The sequence below is a fragment of the Sylvia atricapilla genome, chromosome 2 (genome assembly GCF_009819655.1).
Source record: "Sylvia atricapilla isolate bSylAtr1 chromosome 2, bSylAtr1.pri, whole genome shotgun sequence".
Lineage (NCBI taxonomy): Eukaryota > Metazoa > Chordata > Aves > Passeriformes > Sylviidae > Sylvia > Sylvia atricapilla.
In genome coordinates, this window is record NC_089141.1 from 54,418,143 (window position 1) to 54,436,180 (window position 18,038).

Here is an 18,038-nt window from a genome sequence, read left to right on the forward strand (position 1 = left end):
GGATGGAAGAGCAGCGCGAGCGAGCACTGACCTCTAGCGGGCACAGCAGCCACACAGGGGAAAGCTCGCAGGATCCGAAATAGAAAGCACGTCATTCGCGCCGCTGGCCCCAGGCTTTGTGCTCGGCAGCTCTGCCAGCCGCAATCAGCACGGCTTTACTGCGAGCAATCCCTCACTGTCTGCGCGTCAGAAAGCATCATGTCTATTGTAAAAGCTAGAGGCTTTTTTTTTTTTTTAATGGCCAAAAGTAAAGAGTGCACACTTTGAATTTGCGTAGTAAGACACGGAAGTCCAGTGGTCGGTAAAATTAATTCAGGATAAATTCACAGAACTTTTTAGATATTTATTGAAAAACTTGGCATTCTTGAGACTGTGTCAGTGACATTATCAAAGCACCACTGTTTCAAGAAAAAAAATCGTAAGGAACCATGAACATACACATCATAAATTAAGGCGTTTAGGCTATTTTTCCTACAACCAAAAATTACAGAATGGTGAGAGTTCATACATTTTCAATGTCTGCCCCAAAGGAGCCTGCCTGCTTTTCACTTTCAAATCGGTTTCCATAGGAAAAGATTGTAAATATTTTGGAGTTCTTTAAACTAATCCAAAGTAGAAAATTATTCCCATGCACAAAATGTTGTAAGGTTTCAGCTGAAACTATCGAAGTTGGATGTCTCAAATAGGTAATGTGCAATACTGGCTTCCCTTCCAGAGTTAGCAATGTCATACTTAGTGTCATTCAGCAGTCTCAACCAGAAGCTAATGAAGACTGGCATTATTTGGGCTTCCATTACGTTAATAAGATAGTGAGGTTTATGGAAAATATTTGGTCAAGGAGGATCCATAAACTTGAAGCTTGTTTCTGGGTTTTGTAGAAGGGTTTTGCCACTCATGTGGGTTGTCCTTGTTTCCTTTGCACCCTATCTCACACAAGAACTGTTGTCCCCACACCACAGGTACTTATTCTTGTTTCAGAAGGGCAAGGAAAGGAACAAGCACGAGAATCTCAAGACCCATGGATTCCCTACTGCAAGTCTGTGAAAGAAAGGTGGAAAAACTTCTATAAGGAGAGCAGGATGCCAGACAATACAGCAGACTTATTATCTAAATGCTGTTGTAGGGTAAGAGATACTGTCTCAGTCTTTGATTGAAATGAAGCCAATCTGTGTCCCAAAGTTAGTGCCATCACGAAAGTGAGAGTAAAATTTATCAGGGTGGCATGCAGTACAGAAAGTGATGTTTTGGTTCTGGTCTGTGATAGAATCATCTTGGATGTTCTCGGGAAGAATCCCACCTCTCTCAAGAAGAATCCTGAAAAAAAAAAAAAAAGGAAGAGAAACAGAAAATATTATTTTTTCTACATCCTCACATTCCATAAGTCACTATTGTTAAGGAAGACCCTCAAGTACCAACTGAACAAACTGTACCAATATTGTGATTTGGGGTTTCATTGGGTTTGTTTCTTTCTTACAGTACTAGACTACAATAATTACTTTCCTGCATCCCATCAAATCACATTAAATTTGAACTTTTGTCTGTAATCCAAAAACTAACAATATATAACAGGATAACAATAAAATAATAGCTGAAATCCAGTAAAAGTGAGCAAATACCATTCATTTAAAAGTATACTTTCTTGATCTGCAAAGGACTAGGGAGTACTTTGTTGAGAACCCTCATCATATTGGTGCTGAATAATACAGTATCAAAATAATTATTAGTAATGAATGTGGAATAAGTCTTTTGTTGTCTCAGGAGGCTTACCTCGTTGCTCTTCTGATATCAATATAAGGATTTGCAGAGTCAAATAGTCTCACACACTTTGGATCAATTCTGTGAAATTCTTTTGCTGATTCATGAGGAAGTTTATAGCAGCAAGGTCCCACGGATGGGCCCAGCACCACAAGGATATCTTTCACATTACAGCCATATTCGGATACCATAGCATTCACTGTGGCCATAGACACTCCTAACAGTGTGCCCTTCCATCCTGTGAGAAATGAGAGATTGAAAAAAAATTGGTATAAATTTTCTTTTTAATTTTCTAGCAGCTAAAAATATATTCAATTATTAAAGGTATAAATTAGGAGATGCATTTACACCTAAAATTAAATAATTATATCTAATATTAAATTCGCGTAGAACCAGTCCAACATACACGTTAACAGCGATCAGTCTTCCAATATAATTTTGTGGAAATGGAAACTAGAGAGAAGTGTTTAGATTACAATTCCAGAGTTCTTTTTCCCAAGTGTCCTGGTTTGGGCAATTAGAGCATAACTCACAGCTCCTCTGTGCTTGAAACGTTTAAGTGGGAATATAACAGAAATGTCAGAAATATATTTTTATACTATGATCAAAGTGTTTTATTGTTGTTTTTAGGGGTAAAAACCCCAGGTACAAGCTAGAGATATATTTTGGAATAGACAGAAGCCAAATTTGCACTTGGGCATTGTTTGGAACAGACGGAAGAAAGCCTAGCTTTGGGTTCTCGTATGTCAGTTTGAGTCCCAGGAAATCTTTGCACTGCACACGGAGTTCAGTTCATACCAGAATGAGCAGCACCACAGGCTCTTCTGACAGGATCAGCAAACAGCACGGGTATGCAGTCAGCACCTGGAGCTGCCAGCGTGACACCCTTCTGATCCGTAACTATTCCATCATAGTCGTCAGGCTCAGTCTTTCCCATAATGCACACAGCATTAGCGTGATCAACCTGTCAAAACAAAACCAGAATGTAGACAGTGATGTGGCTGCAAAACACATCCCAGCTCTGACTGGTGCAAGGTTTTTTCTTTGACATGAAACACTTCTGCACCGACTGATTATGCGTGGAAATCAGGTGCCCCCTTGTTCAAATTCCATGAAGATGTATCAGTAGAAGCCACTATAGAAGCAATGGTGTATTTCTCTTTTAGAAGAAAGTGCTCTGATCAGTTATCAGATTTTTCTATTTTGTGGTAAGTTAAATATTAGAACAGACTTGGAAGAATCAGTACTGCTTCTCCATATTGTGCCAAATGGCTGATAATTTGGACAGCTATTCTCCCAGGTAAGCTGCCAGCATAAATGTTTTAACTGTCCCGCTTATCACAGCTTCTTGCTGACAAAGATAAAAATAATGCCTACAATTTAGCCAGTGATACATGAAGGAACATTTGAACTATTTACTTGAATCCATTGTTTTATAAGTTACCTTGACTCTGTGAAAAGTTTCTGGGTTAAATCCTGCAACATTAGCTAGCCGGCGGAGATTTTCTTTAACAACAACCTGTGGGTCTCTTCGCTTGGAGCTGCTGAAGAGATTGCAGGAGCTTAGAGTTGGTATATAGGAGATCCCACCTGTCCTTGTGGTGAACCCATGTAAGAAAATATCATCTGGCAAGGCAAGAAAACACAACAAACAATTGCTTTCAAAACAAGATCAAACCAGCTATTACATGAGTTTATACCAAAGAGACTTGGAATCAGCCAATCAAGTAGAGTAGATTTGCCATGAATTTAGCTGTGGCATTTAAATTTAAGGATTCCTAATTTCCTTCTTGCTAATAATCATGCCATAGCAGGGACACTGACAAATTAGGCATGTCTGGGGCTACCAGAACCAGCAGAAATTCTTATCCTGCCTTTCCAAATTATGACTGTGACTCTCAAAGTGTGTAATTCCCACACAGACAGGAGGAGATTTTATTTTAATTCCCACACAGACAGGAGGTCTGCCCTCACTAAAAACCAGGACTGTTTCCCCGGAACATGCTCAGGCCTGGAACAGTCTTGCCAGCCTTTTGCTGTATTTCTATTGATACTTTCTTCCTCTTATACACATTATACACTATTACAACAACATAGAGAGTTATTTGATGCCTGAAGGCATTTCCAAATCTTATCCATTTTGCAACTCCCTTGAAGAAGTGTGCTCGGTAACAGTCTCTGTAAAAACTATTAGCTGGAACTCTCTACCTGGGATCAGGGAAGATCTGAGGATGGTGAGTTCCCCTTTCAGGCTTGGCAGGCTTTCCAAGTACATCTGAATCTCACTTCGGATGAGTGCTACCTCTTGTGAAGGAAGTATTTGCCCTTCATGCTGATGTTCAAATATCTGCAGATTTTCACTGTCAGATATCACCTGTAAATCCTCAAATTCAAACTGGTAGACTGCTGTAAAGAGATGGTCTATATATACTTTCATTAAGTCTTTTCTTAAGGTGGGGACAATAACTTTAATGATGCTCAGGTCTTTTTCATCCAGACTCTGTTTGATGGTGTACAAAGCAGCAGCTGTAGTCTGAGCACATACCACCTCCAGTCTTTTCTTCAGACTCTGAAAACCTCTCAGAGCTGCAAGCAAGAACTCTTGTTCACCTTTCCTTTCACTCCCCTGCCTCTGGCAACACATGACATAAACACATGGAGCATGGATGGCAGAGCATTTCTCAATAGCTTCCAGAGTGTTGTGCAGTAATACTTGGATGTTGTTCTGCAAGTTGGCTGGGAGGCTGAACAGATCTATCAGTATTGCTTCCAGCATAGTCCAGGATATTTAAAGGTTTCTCCAACTGTCAAGTAGTAACAAAACATACAAAGAGAGAAAGTAGAAAATGCACAGAAGTAGAAAAACAAACAAAAAGTCAAGAAAAGCACTGTTAGTCCAAACACAGAATCATGTTAAGGCATTTAATTCAGTGATACTGTGTAGAGAAGGTACATAGCAGTTAATTACTAACTTAGTCTTTCCCAGCTGCATCAAAAGAAATTCCAACAAAAGAAAACTAGCAGAAATGGGAATAATTATGTATTTATTTAAGGATTTAGGTATTTCCCTACCGCCCCACCTACCTCAGGTCTTTCCCAGGTCAGGGATGATGAAAGGTTGGTGCATAAGATTAGATTTATTGAATCAATTAACCCTCATTAGCCTAATGGATCTCCTTGACATGAGTGATGGGCCATCCTCCAGCTTCCATGATGCAAACAAATACAGAGGTCCCTTCACTTCCTGGGACTAGAGGAGTTTCTGTAACAATTTCTTTGGAAGTGTCTAACATACTCATGGCTGAGGTGGAGCTCATGTCTGCTACCCCTCCTGGCAGTAGGGTGCTGAACTGTGAGGGCAATGACATTTTTCCCTGCAGGCCTTCACAAGACCTTTTGTAGTTCTCCCTTTTGCATTTCCAAAAGTATTGACTCGCTAATTTCTGACTTCTGTTTGAAGGGACACGTGATCCCTATAGTTCTTCTTTTCAGCATGCACAAGAACTCAGTAGAGGTTACTGAAACTTTACCTAGTAATGAAAGAAGTACTTAGAACTAAATTAAAGCAATAGAATATTGTGCACAATTTCCTGCCTCAGCTTTTTCACTCTGCTAGCAGCACTCCGCTCTGAAATCAAGATGTGTTAAGCTTATCCAATATCATCGTATCATGCACATTTTGTCTTGTGGCCCATGGTGTAATTCCAGTTTTGGTGGGTTTGTTTTTGTTTTTGTTTTTGTTTTCTTTCCCTTTTCTGGGTTTTGGTGATCTTTTTGGTCATCCACAGCTAGGCCTACCTGTGGAAACCTGTGGATGTCAATCCATCTCTGTTGCTATGAAGACCTATTTTACATATCTTCTCAGAAGTGTCTTTCTTTCTCTGACAATCTTTCTATTTCCATTATAGGCATCTAGAGGTCTGGAACAGAAGGCTAGATCCCTCTGCTTTAAGAACCTTGAAGACACCTACTTAGATTTCATGACTAAGCACTGTGCTTGATCTAGGAGATATATATGCACCTTTACCAACAGTTTTAATAATATCATATAATAATAATATGATAATATAACTCCATAATAATTCAGAGTATTCTTTAATACCATCTTTTTTTTTCTTTTTCTTTTTTTGCACAGCAACAAACTGTCCATGAGTATTAATTTACTTGTAGGAAAATACATATCTTTGCAGGAACAAAGAACTTGAGAATCCTTTAAGTCTTTTGAATCAATGTTCTGCTACCAGAGCTAAATACACCAAATAATGCTTGGCACAATTTTCTTGCCCCAAGACTTCATTCTCCTGTAACCACATGAATGTTCTGGCTTCACATCACTTCATTATCCTGGAAAAATACTACTTCTGTGAGTACCTGAGGCCTATCATTATGCTAGATGTGATGAACTCCTTGGCATTTTATGGGTGTCAGTGGATTCCCAGAGTTTCTCCACTGAAATGAGAGGTCAAAGACCTTTGTGGTTTTAAAGGACAGCTTATTTAGAGAAGGTTTTACAGAAAAAATTCTGTATTTTCTTCATTGTTCTTTCCCCCAGACTGGAAGAAAAATAATCCTGACTAAAAATGATGTTTTCCTTTCTGCGAATTGAACATTTACAAAGATTAAACAGTGACTATCAAAACAGGTGATCTGAAAGTATCAAAATGTAATAGCAGATAAAAGCAACTGCCAAGGAATTTATGACTCCTGCTTTGCTCAGAGTATTATTTACACACAGCTGAAAATGGATTTTAGAAGAAAGATCTTGCTAAGAAAACAGTGCTGAAACAGACTCATGCCAAAGACCATGACTTGGGAAATCAGAGCATTTCCTTTCCTACCCTGACACTCTCTGTGGGAGGCCTGTCTGAGTGTGACACCATCCCAATCAAGGTACAGCTAATAGTCCCAGGAAAGACAGCACAACAGAGGGGTGTAGTGCAAAAACAGATTATTGCTCCACTTCAGATATGTCAATAGTGGAAGTTTAATAGAGTTCATTGCTGTTCTTGTACTTGCCCAGAAAAATACCACCAAAGAAGGAGTGGAAGAAAAGTGTTTGATGAGGGAGAGGTAATTGCATACATTGTTATTAAGTTGTGCATGCACTGCAAAAACTCCACAGGGGCAATTACTGGGATGTACACATAGGAACAATGGGGCTGATTCACACTGATATCCCTCCAGCTTTGCATCACAGAGTCCTAGTAAGGACAGTGGTGTCAGAAAAAATTTGCTTACAAGTATAGCAAAACTGATTCCTTTCTAAGTCACTCCAAAAAAACCCTTCTCAAAATACATACAAGCACAGTAAATTTAAGTCTATGGGAGACGTATTCATGGTTATTTGGGTTTTAATTAACATGCTCTACCATTCCAGTGTTCCACTGAAGCAACATCCAAAAAAATAAGTACATTTATTAAGGAGTTGATAATTTTGGTACACAATTCAAGACAAATACTTGCACAAACTTGAAGCCAAGGCTACCCATTAGCTACTTTCTCACTCCCTGAAACTGACAGTACAAACATTTGGAGGTTACAAGATTTTCTTGCACAGATATCAAGAAAAGTAGATCAAAGAAAACGATCAATAATGATATGAGAGGTGAGGAAGGTAACAGGAGCAAAAAGTAGAAAAGCGAAGTGAATATAGAAAAAGAGCAATGAAGGAAATAAAATCAAGCTGCAGAGAAGAGACGGCCAGGGTAGAAAAGAGATGCAAAAAAGCAATTTTCACGAACCCCAGAAATCTAATTCTAAAAGTTCACTGTTGGCCAAGACAAGATTGCTGACAATTTCCTGCATCTTTGAATCCTGCTGGTCATCATTCTCTAGCAGAGAAACTGAGAAAACAGACATAAAGTTTTGAAAATTAAAATGGCAGGAGATATCCAACATCTGCCAGAGAGGGGTGCCCTGAGAAAGAAAACAGGTCATTGAAGCAGCCTAAATGAACAGAGATAATAGAATGTGTAAAATTTCAACAAGAGCAAACACAAAATCAAAAAAACAGGAGGAAAATGAGATACATTTAAGCCTTTAAGACTGGATTAAAATAAAACACTCTTCCTCTTTTAACTTAGTTTTTTTTTAGGCAAGGTTGAAGAAAGAGAAATCACTGCATACAAGACTTAGGTTTTTTTCAGGCAAGGTTGAAGAAAGAGAAATCACCGCATACAAGGAAAATACTGAAGCACACACAGTTTTCATAAACACAGGAGTTTACTTACACAGGCGGACAAATCCTATTACATTCTGAAAGGTACCATCTGACAAAATGCACAGCCATTTCCAGCTTTATATATCTCACTTCTTTCAGTCTCGGAGCTGATTTGTACAAGCTGGAAATTCCTGTGCTGTGTAAGGCTGCAGTGGGAACCTGTATTTCTTCTTTTTGACGGGACCCTGCTTTGCTGCTGGTTACACCGGAAAGAACAAACTGTACTGCGAGGCACCAAGACGATTAACAAGCGCCTGGGGAGCGCTGAAGGCGGAAGCGGCGTTACCCCGCTGTGATCACACCTTCCTCCTGCTGCACCAGCTTTGCACAACTGCGAACCAACTCCCAAAGCCACGGCACAGCCGAACAGGACACCCCACACAGAAGTTAAACGAAAACTTGTGCAGAGGGAAGGAGTTTCCTTTTCTGAGCTGTAGCTATGTGCTCCCTCCACTGAAGAATTTGGCAACCAGTGACTAAAAAGTGTTCTTCTGGACCTAGACAGAGAGGTTACACAATGTCAGCTTTTGGGGCCACAGGGCTGTACTGTAGTGAGGATGGCAATTTCTTCTTGCAGGAGTCGGAAATTTCACACAGCTTAGTGAAAAAGTCTTAACTCTATGACAGGACAATGCAAAGGTTAAAAGGATAGCAAGGAATCGAGGGATTTATATCAGGCCTTGTGCAAGAATCATTTCCTCAGCTGTGTTAAAACCATAATCATGCCTGTTCAGTATATGACAACAGAAGAAAGGGACAAGAAAAAAACCACAGTACTTTTTAATGGACAGAAGAATTAATCAAGTCTGATTTCCCATGAATTGCTGTCTCCCACTCCTCCTTTCCCTGCAACCACAGTAAACCTACATTTCTGCCAGGTCCAAAACACACATGGTGAGTGCTCTGCTATTTCCCCTCCTGCTATTCTGTGCTGGACAGAGGGATGAGAGCTGAATCCTGGTTCTTTCTCCCAAAGGGAGCTGATGAGGTGACCTTGTCCTTCCTTATCCAGACATCTCTTTTCCTGAAGTTTGCAGAAATCGGTCATCTCTGAGACTTTCCAGCCCAGTGCCAAATGTGACTGAGCTAGGTCATTAAAATTTAACAGGAGAACTACTTGGTGGAGAGAAACCAATGCAATCATTTTCTCTCCTTCAGCCAGACTGAGGAAGTAAAACTAATTACTGGTGTTATTTTTGGTGCAGAATGCTGAGAAGGAAAAGGTCAGAAAACATTCAGGGTACAAAACAATATTGAAAAATGACAAATTGATACCACCTGAATGAAATATCATATTCAGCTTGTGCCACTTCAGAAGAGGGATGAAATAAATAGGTCATTGGCAGAGATGAACAATTAGTTTATAAAATAGTTGTTACAAGTATATATATGTATATTTATTTATATATGTAAGTTGCATAATATATAATATATATAATATTTATTGTACATATAATTGAGTTGCTTAATATAACATGCAATATTTATAATTTTTTAAAGTGAAATAAACTCTCAGCAACAAAATATAAAAAATTCTGCAACAAAAATATAAAGAATGCAAAACAGATAAATTAAAAAATCGAATTATAACATAGTGCGAATTAGGGTTGAAATTCCCTAGAATTCCATAGAGGAGTAGAGAGGCAAGTCCGTGGCTGCAGAGCAGGGCACGGCATGGGCCGGAGGAAACTGGGCCGCATCCCTGCTCCTTCGCAGCCCAGCGGTGCTGGGGAAAACTTGATGTTCTCTGCTCAACAAACGATGGCAGCGAGCGCAGTGTAATACAATGAGTGCGGTAACTCGGGGACCTTGGGAGCAAAGGGCGCGGAGCAGGACGCCTCAGGCACGGCCGAGCGGGGCGGGCTGCGAAACAGCCACACCTCGCCTAAGGGATCCCTCCCGCCGCGTTCCCTGCGGCTGCCGGCGGGATCGGCCCCTCTCCCGGCGGGATCAGTCTCTCTCCCGGCGGGATCGGCCCCTCTCCCGTCCCCCCGTGGCCCCGGGCGGGCGCTGCAGGTGCCGTGTGGCGGCCGCACCGACGCGGGCACTGGGGAGAAAGGCGAGAGCGCGGCCTCGGGCATTTATTAAGGTGCTCTTAGGGTACTTCTAAAAGTTACGGCTGTAACTCTGCTCCTCACAGACTGAGGGAGCCGCAAGAGGACCGCGGTAGTTTCTTCTGTGAGATTCTGCAAGAAAGTGTTCGAATTCTCAGTGATTAGCTTTGAGTAACCTGTTCTTGCTGATTAAAAATTAACCAAATTACATGAATCTGTCTATCTGCGATCCCACGGGACGGCCCTCAATATTGTTTTGTCTTCCAGAACTAAATGGAAAGAAGATGAAACAATCCGCCTCTTTTTTTATCCCTCCAGTTCTTCACTTCTGCCTGAAATGGCCGAGCAAAATTCCCCGTCACTAGTTGAAGTTGTAAAACGGGTTGCGGAGCAGCAGCAGTCACAGGTGTCAGACATCGAAAAAAGCAAAACAGTTCTTTTCCAATTGCAGGTAATAAGCCTTGTTTAGAGTAATTAAATCAATTAATTTTCGTTAGATGAGGAAGTATTCCCTTGAACAAGAGAAGCTGATGGTACTTAATGGGCGAGTGCATTCAAGTGTAAGGCAGCTCTTCTGTTCTGTGTGTGGCATTTAGGCTCAGGCAGAGCTGTGGGTGTGTATTGTTGTTTTTGTCAGGCCACAGCACTGCTAAGTTTTCATTACAGCAGGTGAAACGGAGGTTTGTTACTTGGGAAAAACAAAACAAAAATACTGAGCTGAACCCACAAAGCAACCCACAGCATCTAAATGCAAAGTTAGTGCTTTTTGATTTTTTTTTTAAATCGTAATTTCCTAGGCAATTGTAGGGGAAGGATTTTAAAGACTCCTTTTTTTTTTTTTTTTTTTTTTTTTTTTTTTTTTTTTGTTCCCAGATTTTCACCACAGTATATATATATGGTTTTTTTCTTGACATATGTTTTGACACAAAATACTTCAATACTTCTCCCCCCTCCCCACAATGTTTGAAGTGGGTATCCTAATTAGTCATTAAATACTGGAATTTTCAGTATTATTTTGTAGAACACTGGATATGTGTACCTTTGTAAAGACTCTGTGAAAACTTCTTCTGTCTTTTATTAAGCTTTCAATTATTGTTTAACTTTCAAGATCAAATTTCTGTTGAAAACTTACTTTTAAGTCTGAGAAAATATTCCAGTTGACATTTTTGAGCACAGAAGGATACAAATGGAAATAGTAGAGTTCCAATTATAACATCTGTGAATATCTCTACAACTGAAGTAATTGATATTTGAAACATACTTTTTGCACAAAGATAAGATTTCTTAAGTAGCAGTGAAATCTTGTAATTTTAGGCATGTCAGTGGACTGACCACACTTTACAAGAAGCTTTGTCCTGTATGCCATAATACAGTCTGATGATGCTGCAACAATGATTAGTGATCATACCATTTAAAACCATGTATCTATTTTAAAAAAGACCCACATAACTATAAAGCCCTAGGTAATTACAGGTCCTTTCCAACCTTGATGATTCTGTGATATCTTATGATGGTTTGAAGTACTTCTTCCTGCTTTTGTTCACTTCTCATCAGTGAGATGATGTAGAGGCCTTTTTAGGACTAGATACCTATTTCTTATGGGGTTTGAAATTGCTGTGATTAATTCAATTCTCAGCTCCTACTGTGATGAAGTCAGGATTAAAAACCTCGGTTGAACAGTTTAGTTAAGCTCCGTCAGCTGACACACCCCTCTATGTGTTTGTGTGAGTTTGCAAGGGATTTTTGGCATCTTTATTTTTTATTTTGATTAGGACTTCACCAGCTCTAAGCAAACAATACAATTGGGTTGGTCTGCAACATCCTGTATATCTTGCAACTTAGAGGAACTTAAAAGTGAGTTCAAAGGTAACCTATTTAGTATTTTAGACTCAATCTGAGGGGAGAAGACTAAAATAGTATTCTTACATTGTGCCTCTAAGATGATGATATTAAGAAATGCAAGTCTAATTATCTTCTATTCAAATCACATTAGGCAAGTGAAAAAAAAGAAAAGACCGTTGAATAAATTTAAATTACAGCATTTAACCAGACACTTCATATCTTCCTCCAAAAAAAAAATTCTTAAATGAACACTGAAATGTTTTACAGGCAAAGTATCAGGAACTAGAAAAAGAAATTCATTCTGTTCTGTTAGAAACAAAGACGACAGAAAGGGAAATACATCTGCAAGATGATGCCATAGAAGTGACAAAATATCAGTGTGAAAATCTGGAGGCCCAAGTCAGAGCCCTTCATTCTGAAAATTTAAAATTGAAGTGTGATGCAGAAACAGTACAAGAGGAGTTTGAGATGATACTTGCGAGAAATAATGAATATCGGAAAAAAATAAAGGATCATAAACATCTATTTTGGGAGATGGAAAGTAAATTGCCAGTTATGATTGAACTTGCCAGAAAGAAAGCAGTTGTGGAAGAATTAAAGGCAAAGAAAGAGGAGTTAATATGTGATCTCCAGAATCCAGAAGGATCTGTTATAAAACAAATGCAGGTACTGTATTTCCTTTTTGATTCTTTCTTTTTATGTGAAATAATTTTTACGTAGTTCATATAATATGATTATTTTGTCTAGTATGTTTATGATTCATGAGGGACTGACTTCAAGAGAATATAGATAATTCATAATGCTGCATTAATTGGAGAAATTTTTACTTCAGTAGGCAGTGAAAAATACCAGTATCTTTATCTGTGTAATATTGTAAAAAACCTGTTTATACTGTGTGATTGAATGAACTCAAATATGAAAATACTACAGAGCTGGAAATTGAGCTTTATCATTGGATAAACTTAACATGGATGCTTTTCAGAATTCTGTGGAACATTGCCATATTGTTACATTTTTCAGGTAAGAACACAATATTCTTTAAACTTTGCTGTCAACAGAATAAACTTGAGCTGTTTGCCTACAGGAGGTAGATTTGATGAGATGGTGATAGAAATAAGAAGAGAGGAAAGATACGGTTGGTATTCTAATCTAACACTGTTGGTTTTACTTGACCTAATTGCAATTTTTGTTAAGAACAAATACATAGGAATTTTTCACCACAGAATTTTGCCAATATATGGACAAACAGAAGTATGAATTTGAATTGGGATCACGTATTTCAACTCTGATGTAACTTGAGTTATTGAAAGTTTGACAGTACTCTGTTAATGTAAATTGATGAAAATTTGTTTGTACAACAGATCTTTCAATACTGATAAATGACGACTAATTAACATTGTATTTTCCCGTGAGAAAGAAAAACATATTTCAAATATTATATTAAATATTCTTGTACTTTGCAGTTAATTACATTTTAAATAAAGACTACCAAAAGGATCTCCATGTCCTGTATTGTTGTAGTTTAAATATTTCAGATCAAGAGTATATATTCTTACAGGTGTAAAGCCATGTGATAAAACACTTAATAGTTCATTTTTAAGTACCCATCCTAAATTATTATGGTTTAAATTAGTATAATACGTTTATTGTGGAATTGTTTATTATAGACCTTTACCTCATCTCTATTCACTGAGACTATTAAAATTAGGCAATTTTAATAAGTAGATTAGATGAACTGTGCAACCTTTCAAGGAGTGGATTTCTTTATTTTGACTTACACCTGCAGGAAGAAATCACACTTTTAAAAAGTGAAACCACAACATTGAAAGATTCCATCAATAAAAAAAGAGATCTTCTGGAAGAAGAGAAAAAAAAGCATGCTAAGCTTAGAAAAGAAATTGAGGTGAGTCATTGGAATAAAATTTAATTGCAGTTCTCCTGACAGAATGTAGATAATGCAAATGAAGTTTGAAGTACTTTATACACCATTGCTGGCTATACATTGTTCAAGTATATATGCAGTAACGATGCTATCTTAGATTCTGGATGCTCATAGTCTTTCTAAAATTCAGAGCTTAATTGTGAAGAACATTTTTTTCTGAAGTCTTTTGAGAAGGAGTTCATCTGTGAACTTCTGGAATGATTCCTGGAAAAAGAAGAGGTCACTTAATAGTAGTAAAGCAAATGCACATTTTAAAATTTTTGTAATACTTCTGAAATGCTTTACATTTCACTGCTGACTTGATGACTTGATAACTCATCAATGGAAGAATCAAATGGACCATGGATTTCCCATGAATCTCCCCAATTTGAGCTGACATTAAATTAGGAATAACAAAGCAGCTCCTAATGAGCTGACAAGTTAAAATTCTGATCAGTACTTAAAACCTTCTTATTTAAATAATTGAACTATATTTTTAATTTTGTTTCTTACTAAAATACCCTGTATGATTAGATAATTTTTAATTTGGAAGTTTCATACCATTTATCTTGTCGGTTCAAATAAATGCCACAAAATTTAATGAACAAAGGTTAATAATATAAATATTAACTGATTTAAGGTTAGGTCTATTGTCCATTGTAAAATGTAGGAGAAAGAAAGAATCACTTTTTTCATGTGACAGAGAACATGACAGAGAGATTCTTTAACCTAAAAAGCAAAACACAGCTGCTTTGGAATAGGTCTGCTAGTCAGCATTTGAGAAAATGTCTTATTACCAAGGCAACGTCTTCCTAAGAAAATTGTCTATACCCAAAGTTAAATTAGGTAGCCTAAAAATAATACTCTGTTCTGTTATCAAAATAAATTTAATTAAATAGTGAATGTTAAGCTTCACTTTTGTTCTTCAGTTGTTTGGATTGTATGTTCTTTTTGTCTCAGAAGGAAGCAGGTTCAACCTAAAGCCTTTCAGGGTATTATTTTCTATAAAGAACTCACCCCAAAACAGTCCACTTTTTCATCTAAAACTGACAGTGGATAGACAGAGACATTTATAGTCAGGAATCCTCAGCACAGCTTGGGAAAGAAAAGTCAAGCACAGGAATAAAGTGGTACTAGGCACATGGATGAGTTTTTATTGAGCTGCAGCGATGGAATTCAGCTGGCATCTGATGTAATTGTTTGGAGCATCCAAAGGAGGGCAGCTGAGATGGGCCTTGAGGGGAAGCCCTGTGAGGAGCAGCTGAGGTCACTTGGTCTGCTCAGCCTGGAGGAGAGGAGAGGAGAGCTCATTGCAGTTACAACTTCCTCATGAGGGGAAGAGGAGGGGCAGGCACTGATCTCTTCTCTGTGGTGACAGTGACAGGACCCGAGGGAATGGCCTGAAGCTGTGTCAGGGGAGGTTCAGGTTGGACATTAGGACAAGGTTCTTCACCCATAGGGTGGCTGGGTACTGGAACGGCCTCTCCAGGGAAGTGGTCACAGCACCAGCCTGGCAGAGACCAAGAAACATTTGTTCAAATTTGTTCAGTGCTCTTAGACACAGGGTGTGACACTTGGGAATGTCCTGTGCTGGGCCAGGGATGGGACTTGATGGTCCTGATGGGGCCCTTCCAATTCAATGTGTTCTATGATTCTGTGACTCTTAAAGCATCCTGTGGACCTTCTCTTACTTGTTCCTGAGCACCAGCCCCGTCACTTGTTTCTTGAAAAGCAGATCCTGTTCCCAGCCCTGGACAGGGTTGTCAGCAATAAATCAGGATACTTTAGCTGTGTAGGGTCAAGGCTTCAGTCATAAGGATATTTCAACATATCCACAAATACAAGAAAATTTATTGTTATGTAAAAGTAATTTAAAAAATCCCAACCCAAAAGACTGTCTATTTCCCTGCTTCCCTCTTTCCCAATGTCAGTGTGTGACTGTATTACTCTTGGCAGATGCTTGCCTATCCTGTCCTTAAATGACCCTGGTGGTGGAGACAACCCGAGTGCCCAGACAAGTTTTTTCTGGTGTTTGACTTTCATGTACACGAGATCCAATAAAAACCACAGTTCTGTCTCTTCACTGTCTCCAGTAAGCATATTAGTGTTCCCTCCCTCAGCTGATGTGCCAGACTGTTCCCAATAATGATGCTAGAGACACATTTCTAAAAAAAGCAGATAATATTGATCATAGATGTTTCAGTGTCATACAATGTAGTCCTAGTGATGCAGATGCCCCAAGCACTCATTCAGATGAGTCAATCTGACAGCATCCCTCAAAAAGTTGCAAACAATTATAGTGAAAAGTGAGGTAACGTGAAGGAAAACTCATTCTGGTGCCTCAAATCTTTTGCGTGCAAAGCCTTGCCAGAGCTGTGACATGCTGAGCCCTTGGGTGGCATTTACTTTGTTAAATTTCAGACATCAACAGAGCAGATATCCACACTGAACTCTGCACTTAAGGTCTTAGTAGGACAGAGCTTTTCTTTCCTTAATGGGAAAATGAGGCATGATTCATGTCCTAAACCAGACATATAAAAAAATCAGATGAATGGCTTCCTAGGTGTCTCTTCAGTACCTAAAAATAAATGTGGAATGACTTGGTCAAATGTCAGAATATATAATATATGTTGCACAGAATTAGGTGAGCTGAACTCACCTCTGTAAATAGTTTTACTTGAATGAAATTTTAAAGTGATTTTTTTTTTCTTTAGGTCCAAAATAAGAGATATGATGCTATTTTAAAACGTTTGCATTGCCAGCTGAACAAAGTCCATTCAAATAAACGACAATGGCACTGGAACATTCAGCAGTTGGAGAAGAAGGCTGCAGAACTAAGAAAGTGTCTAGAAGTAGCAGAGTTACAAAACATCATGTGACAAAATTAATAAAGCTAGAATGTGCATAACCTTTTCCAGGCGGGGGAATTTTTTCTGGAAATGCTACAAATCTTAAATAGCCTGATAACTGGGTTAGGCTTCAGTGATTTCCTTCTTTTTAAAGTTTGTCCCTCTTTCATTTTGTGGCCTAAACTAATAGCCACAATAATAAATTAGCTGTTCAGAAATAACTTAGCTGTTCAGGAAGAAAGTTACTGACACTTCCAGGTGTTTTCAAAGTATGTGTCAATTTTATCTAAAAAGTTATTTGAAAGTCAGGCAAACAAGATTTGGCCAGTTCCTTTATATTTCATTTGGTCTCTGAAGGCTGGGATATATATTACTGTTCCTACAGAGAAATTAATATTGGTATATATTTGCACTCCTGAGAGACCAAAGTTCTTTTATCTTTCATCCACATCTCTTTCTATTGCAACTTGCTAAGGAATTCTGAAAGCTTTGATGGCCAGTATTTTGCTCTGTGGGAAACTCTTACAGAAGATGTTACAGTCTGCCAGGATGTTCTGGCATGGGGGACAAAGGGGCCAAAGGCTGTCCAGCTGTAAAAGGTTTTGGAACAAGTACACTCAAAACTGCACTTCAAATAATCTGACTTCAACTGGTCTAATAGATGTTAGCAAAGAGGAGTGAGTAGGTACCACATCTGGACAGCTTTTAAAATGGAACAACTCACCCTCAAGAAACAGGAATGCATTATAGATGATTGATGACAGAGGAATTTATTATCTAGAGGATTTTAACTAATATCAGCCATCTAACATCTAAGTGCTTAATGATCTAAGATGACTCAACGTAAATGACAATGTATTAAAAATTCTTGTTAAAATAGTAGCAAACAGTAGACATTTTCCTTTACTTTTTATTTTTATATTGCTTGGCATTTGAAGAATTTACAGTACTTTCCCTATTCTTACACTCAAGGCAGTAGTTCTGCTTGGACATACCTTGTAATGTTTATGTGTTCTATGAAAGTAGCTTTTTATTTAAGGTGGTGTCTTGAATAATTTAGATTTACCTTTACTCATGAATATAAAATGAAGACAACTATTTACTGTGAAAAATGTTAAACTGCTTTTATACTGTTATCTTATGAAAGCAAAGCTTAAAATGTAATACTCTTATTACCTTCATATATTCATGTATATTTACATTTCCCTTAATATGTTATTTTACTTAATATAAAGTTATTTTAAGCAATATCCTGATTCATTAAGGCTTTCTCTCTACACTGTTAGTCTCTCAAGGCTTTTTTGTTCAGTCTTTTTCCTTTGCAATAATATGAACCAGGCTGCTTTCATTAAAGCAATAAAGTAGAAATAAAAACCTCACTATCCTATGCTATAGTA

At 38.3% G+C, this 18,038-nt stretch overlaps 2 protein-coding genes across 2 annotated transcripts; one reads left to right on the forward strand and one right to left on the reverse strand.

Moving 5' to 3' along the window:
• Window positions 1-322: 322 nt before the first annotated feature.
• LACC1 (laccase domain containing 1) lies at window positions 323-5,512 on the reverse strand. Its single transcript, XM_066313321.1, has 5 exons — window positions 3,964-5,512; window positions 3,200-3,381; window positions 2,554-2,719; window positions 1,768-1,993; window positions 323-1,314 (listed from the first exon to the last, which is right to left on the reverse strand). Exons 1-5 carry the CDS (start codon window positions 4,529-4,531, stop codon window positions 1,140-1,142), a joined length of 1,317 nt encoding a protein of 438 aa, XP_066169418.1. The 5' UTR covers window positions 4,532-5,512; the 3' UTR covers window positions 323-1,139.
• Window positions 5,513-10,355: 4,843 nt separating this feature from the next.
• CCDC122 (coiled-coil domain containing 122) lies at window positions 10,356-17,814 on the forward strand. Its single transcript, XM_066339597.1, has 4 exons — window positions 10,356-10,480; window positions 12,139-12,537; window positions 13,658-13,774; window positions 16,507-17,814. The coding sequence occupies exons 1-4, from the start codon at window positions 10,367-10,369 to the stop codon at window positions 16,669-16,671; spliced, it is 795 nt and encodes a 264-aa protein (XP_066195694.1). The 5' UTR covers window positions 10,356-10,366; the 3' UTR covers window positions 16,672-17,814.
• Window positions 17,815-18,038: the final 224 nt, after the last annotated feature.

Bases quoted from the DNA above. Each gene is read 5' to 3' on its own strand.
- LACC1 (XM_066313321.1), bottom strand. From the start codon at position 4,531: ATGCTGGAAGCAATACTGATAGATCTGTTCAGCCTCCCAGCCAACTTG. The intron at 3,382-3,963 runs GTAGAGAGTTCC...TTGCCTTGCCAG, and splicing joins CAGATCTTCCCTGATCCCAG to ATGATATTTTCTTACATGGG. The intron at 2,720-3,199 runs GTAACTTATAAA...TTGTTTTGACAG, and splicing joins AAACTTTTCACAGAGTCAAG to GTTGATCACGCTAATGCTGT.
- CCDC122 (XM_066339597.1), top strand. From the start codon at position 10,367: ATGGCCGAGCAAAATTCCCCGTCACTAGTTGAAGTTGTAAAACGGGTT. The intron at 12,538-13,657 runs GTACTGTATTTC...TTACACCTGCAG, and splicing joins CTGTTATAAAACAAATGCAG to GAAGAAATCACACTTTTAAA. The intron at 13,775-16,506 runs GTGAGTCATTGG...TTTTTTCTTTAG, and splicing joins AGCTTAGAAAAGAAATTGAG to GTCCAAAATAAGAGATATGA.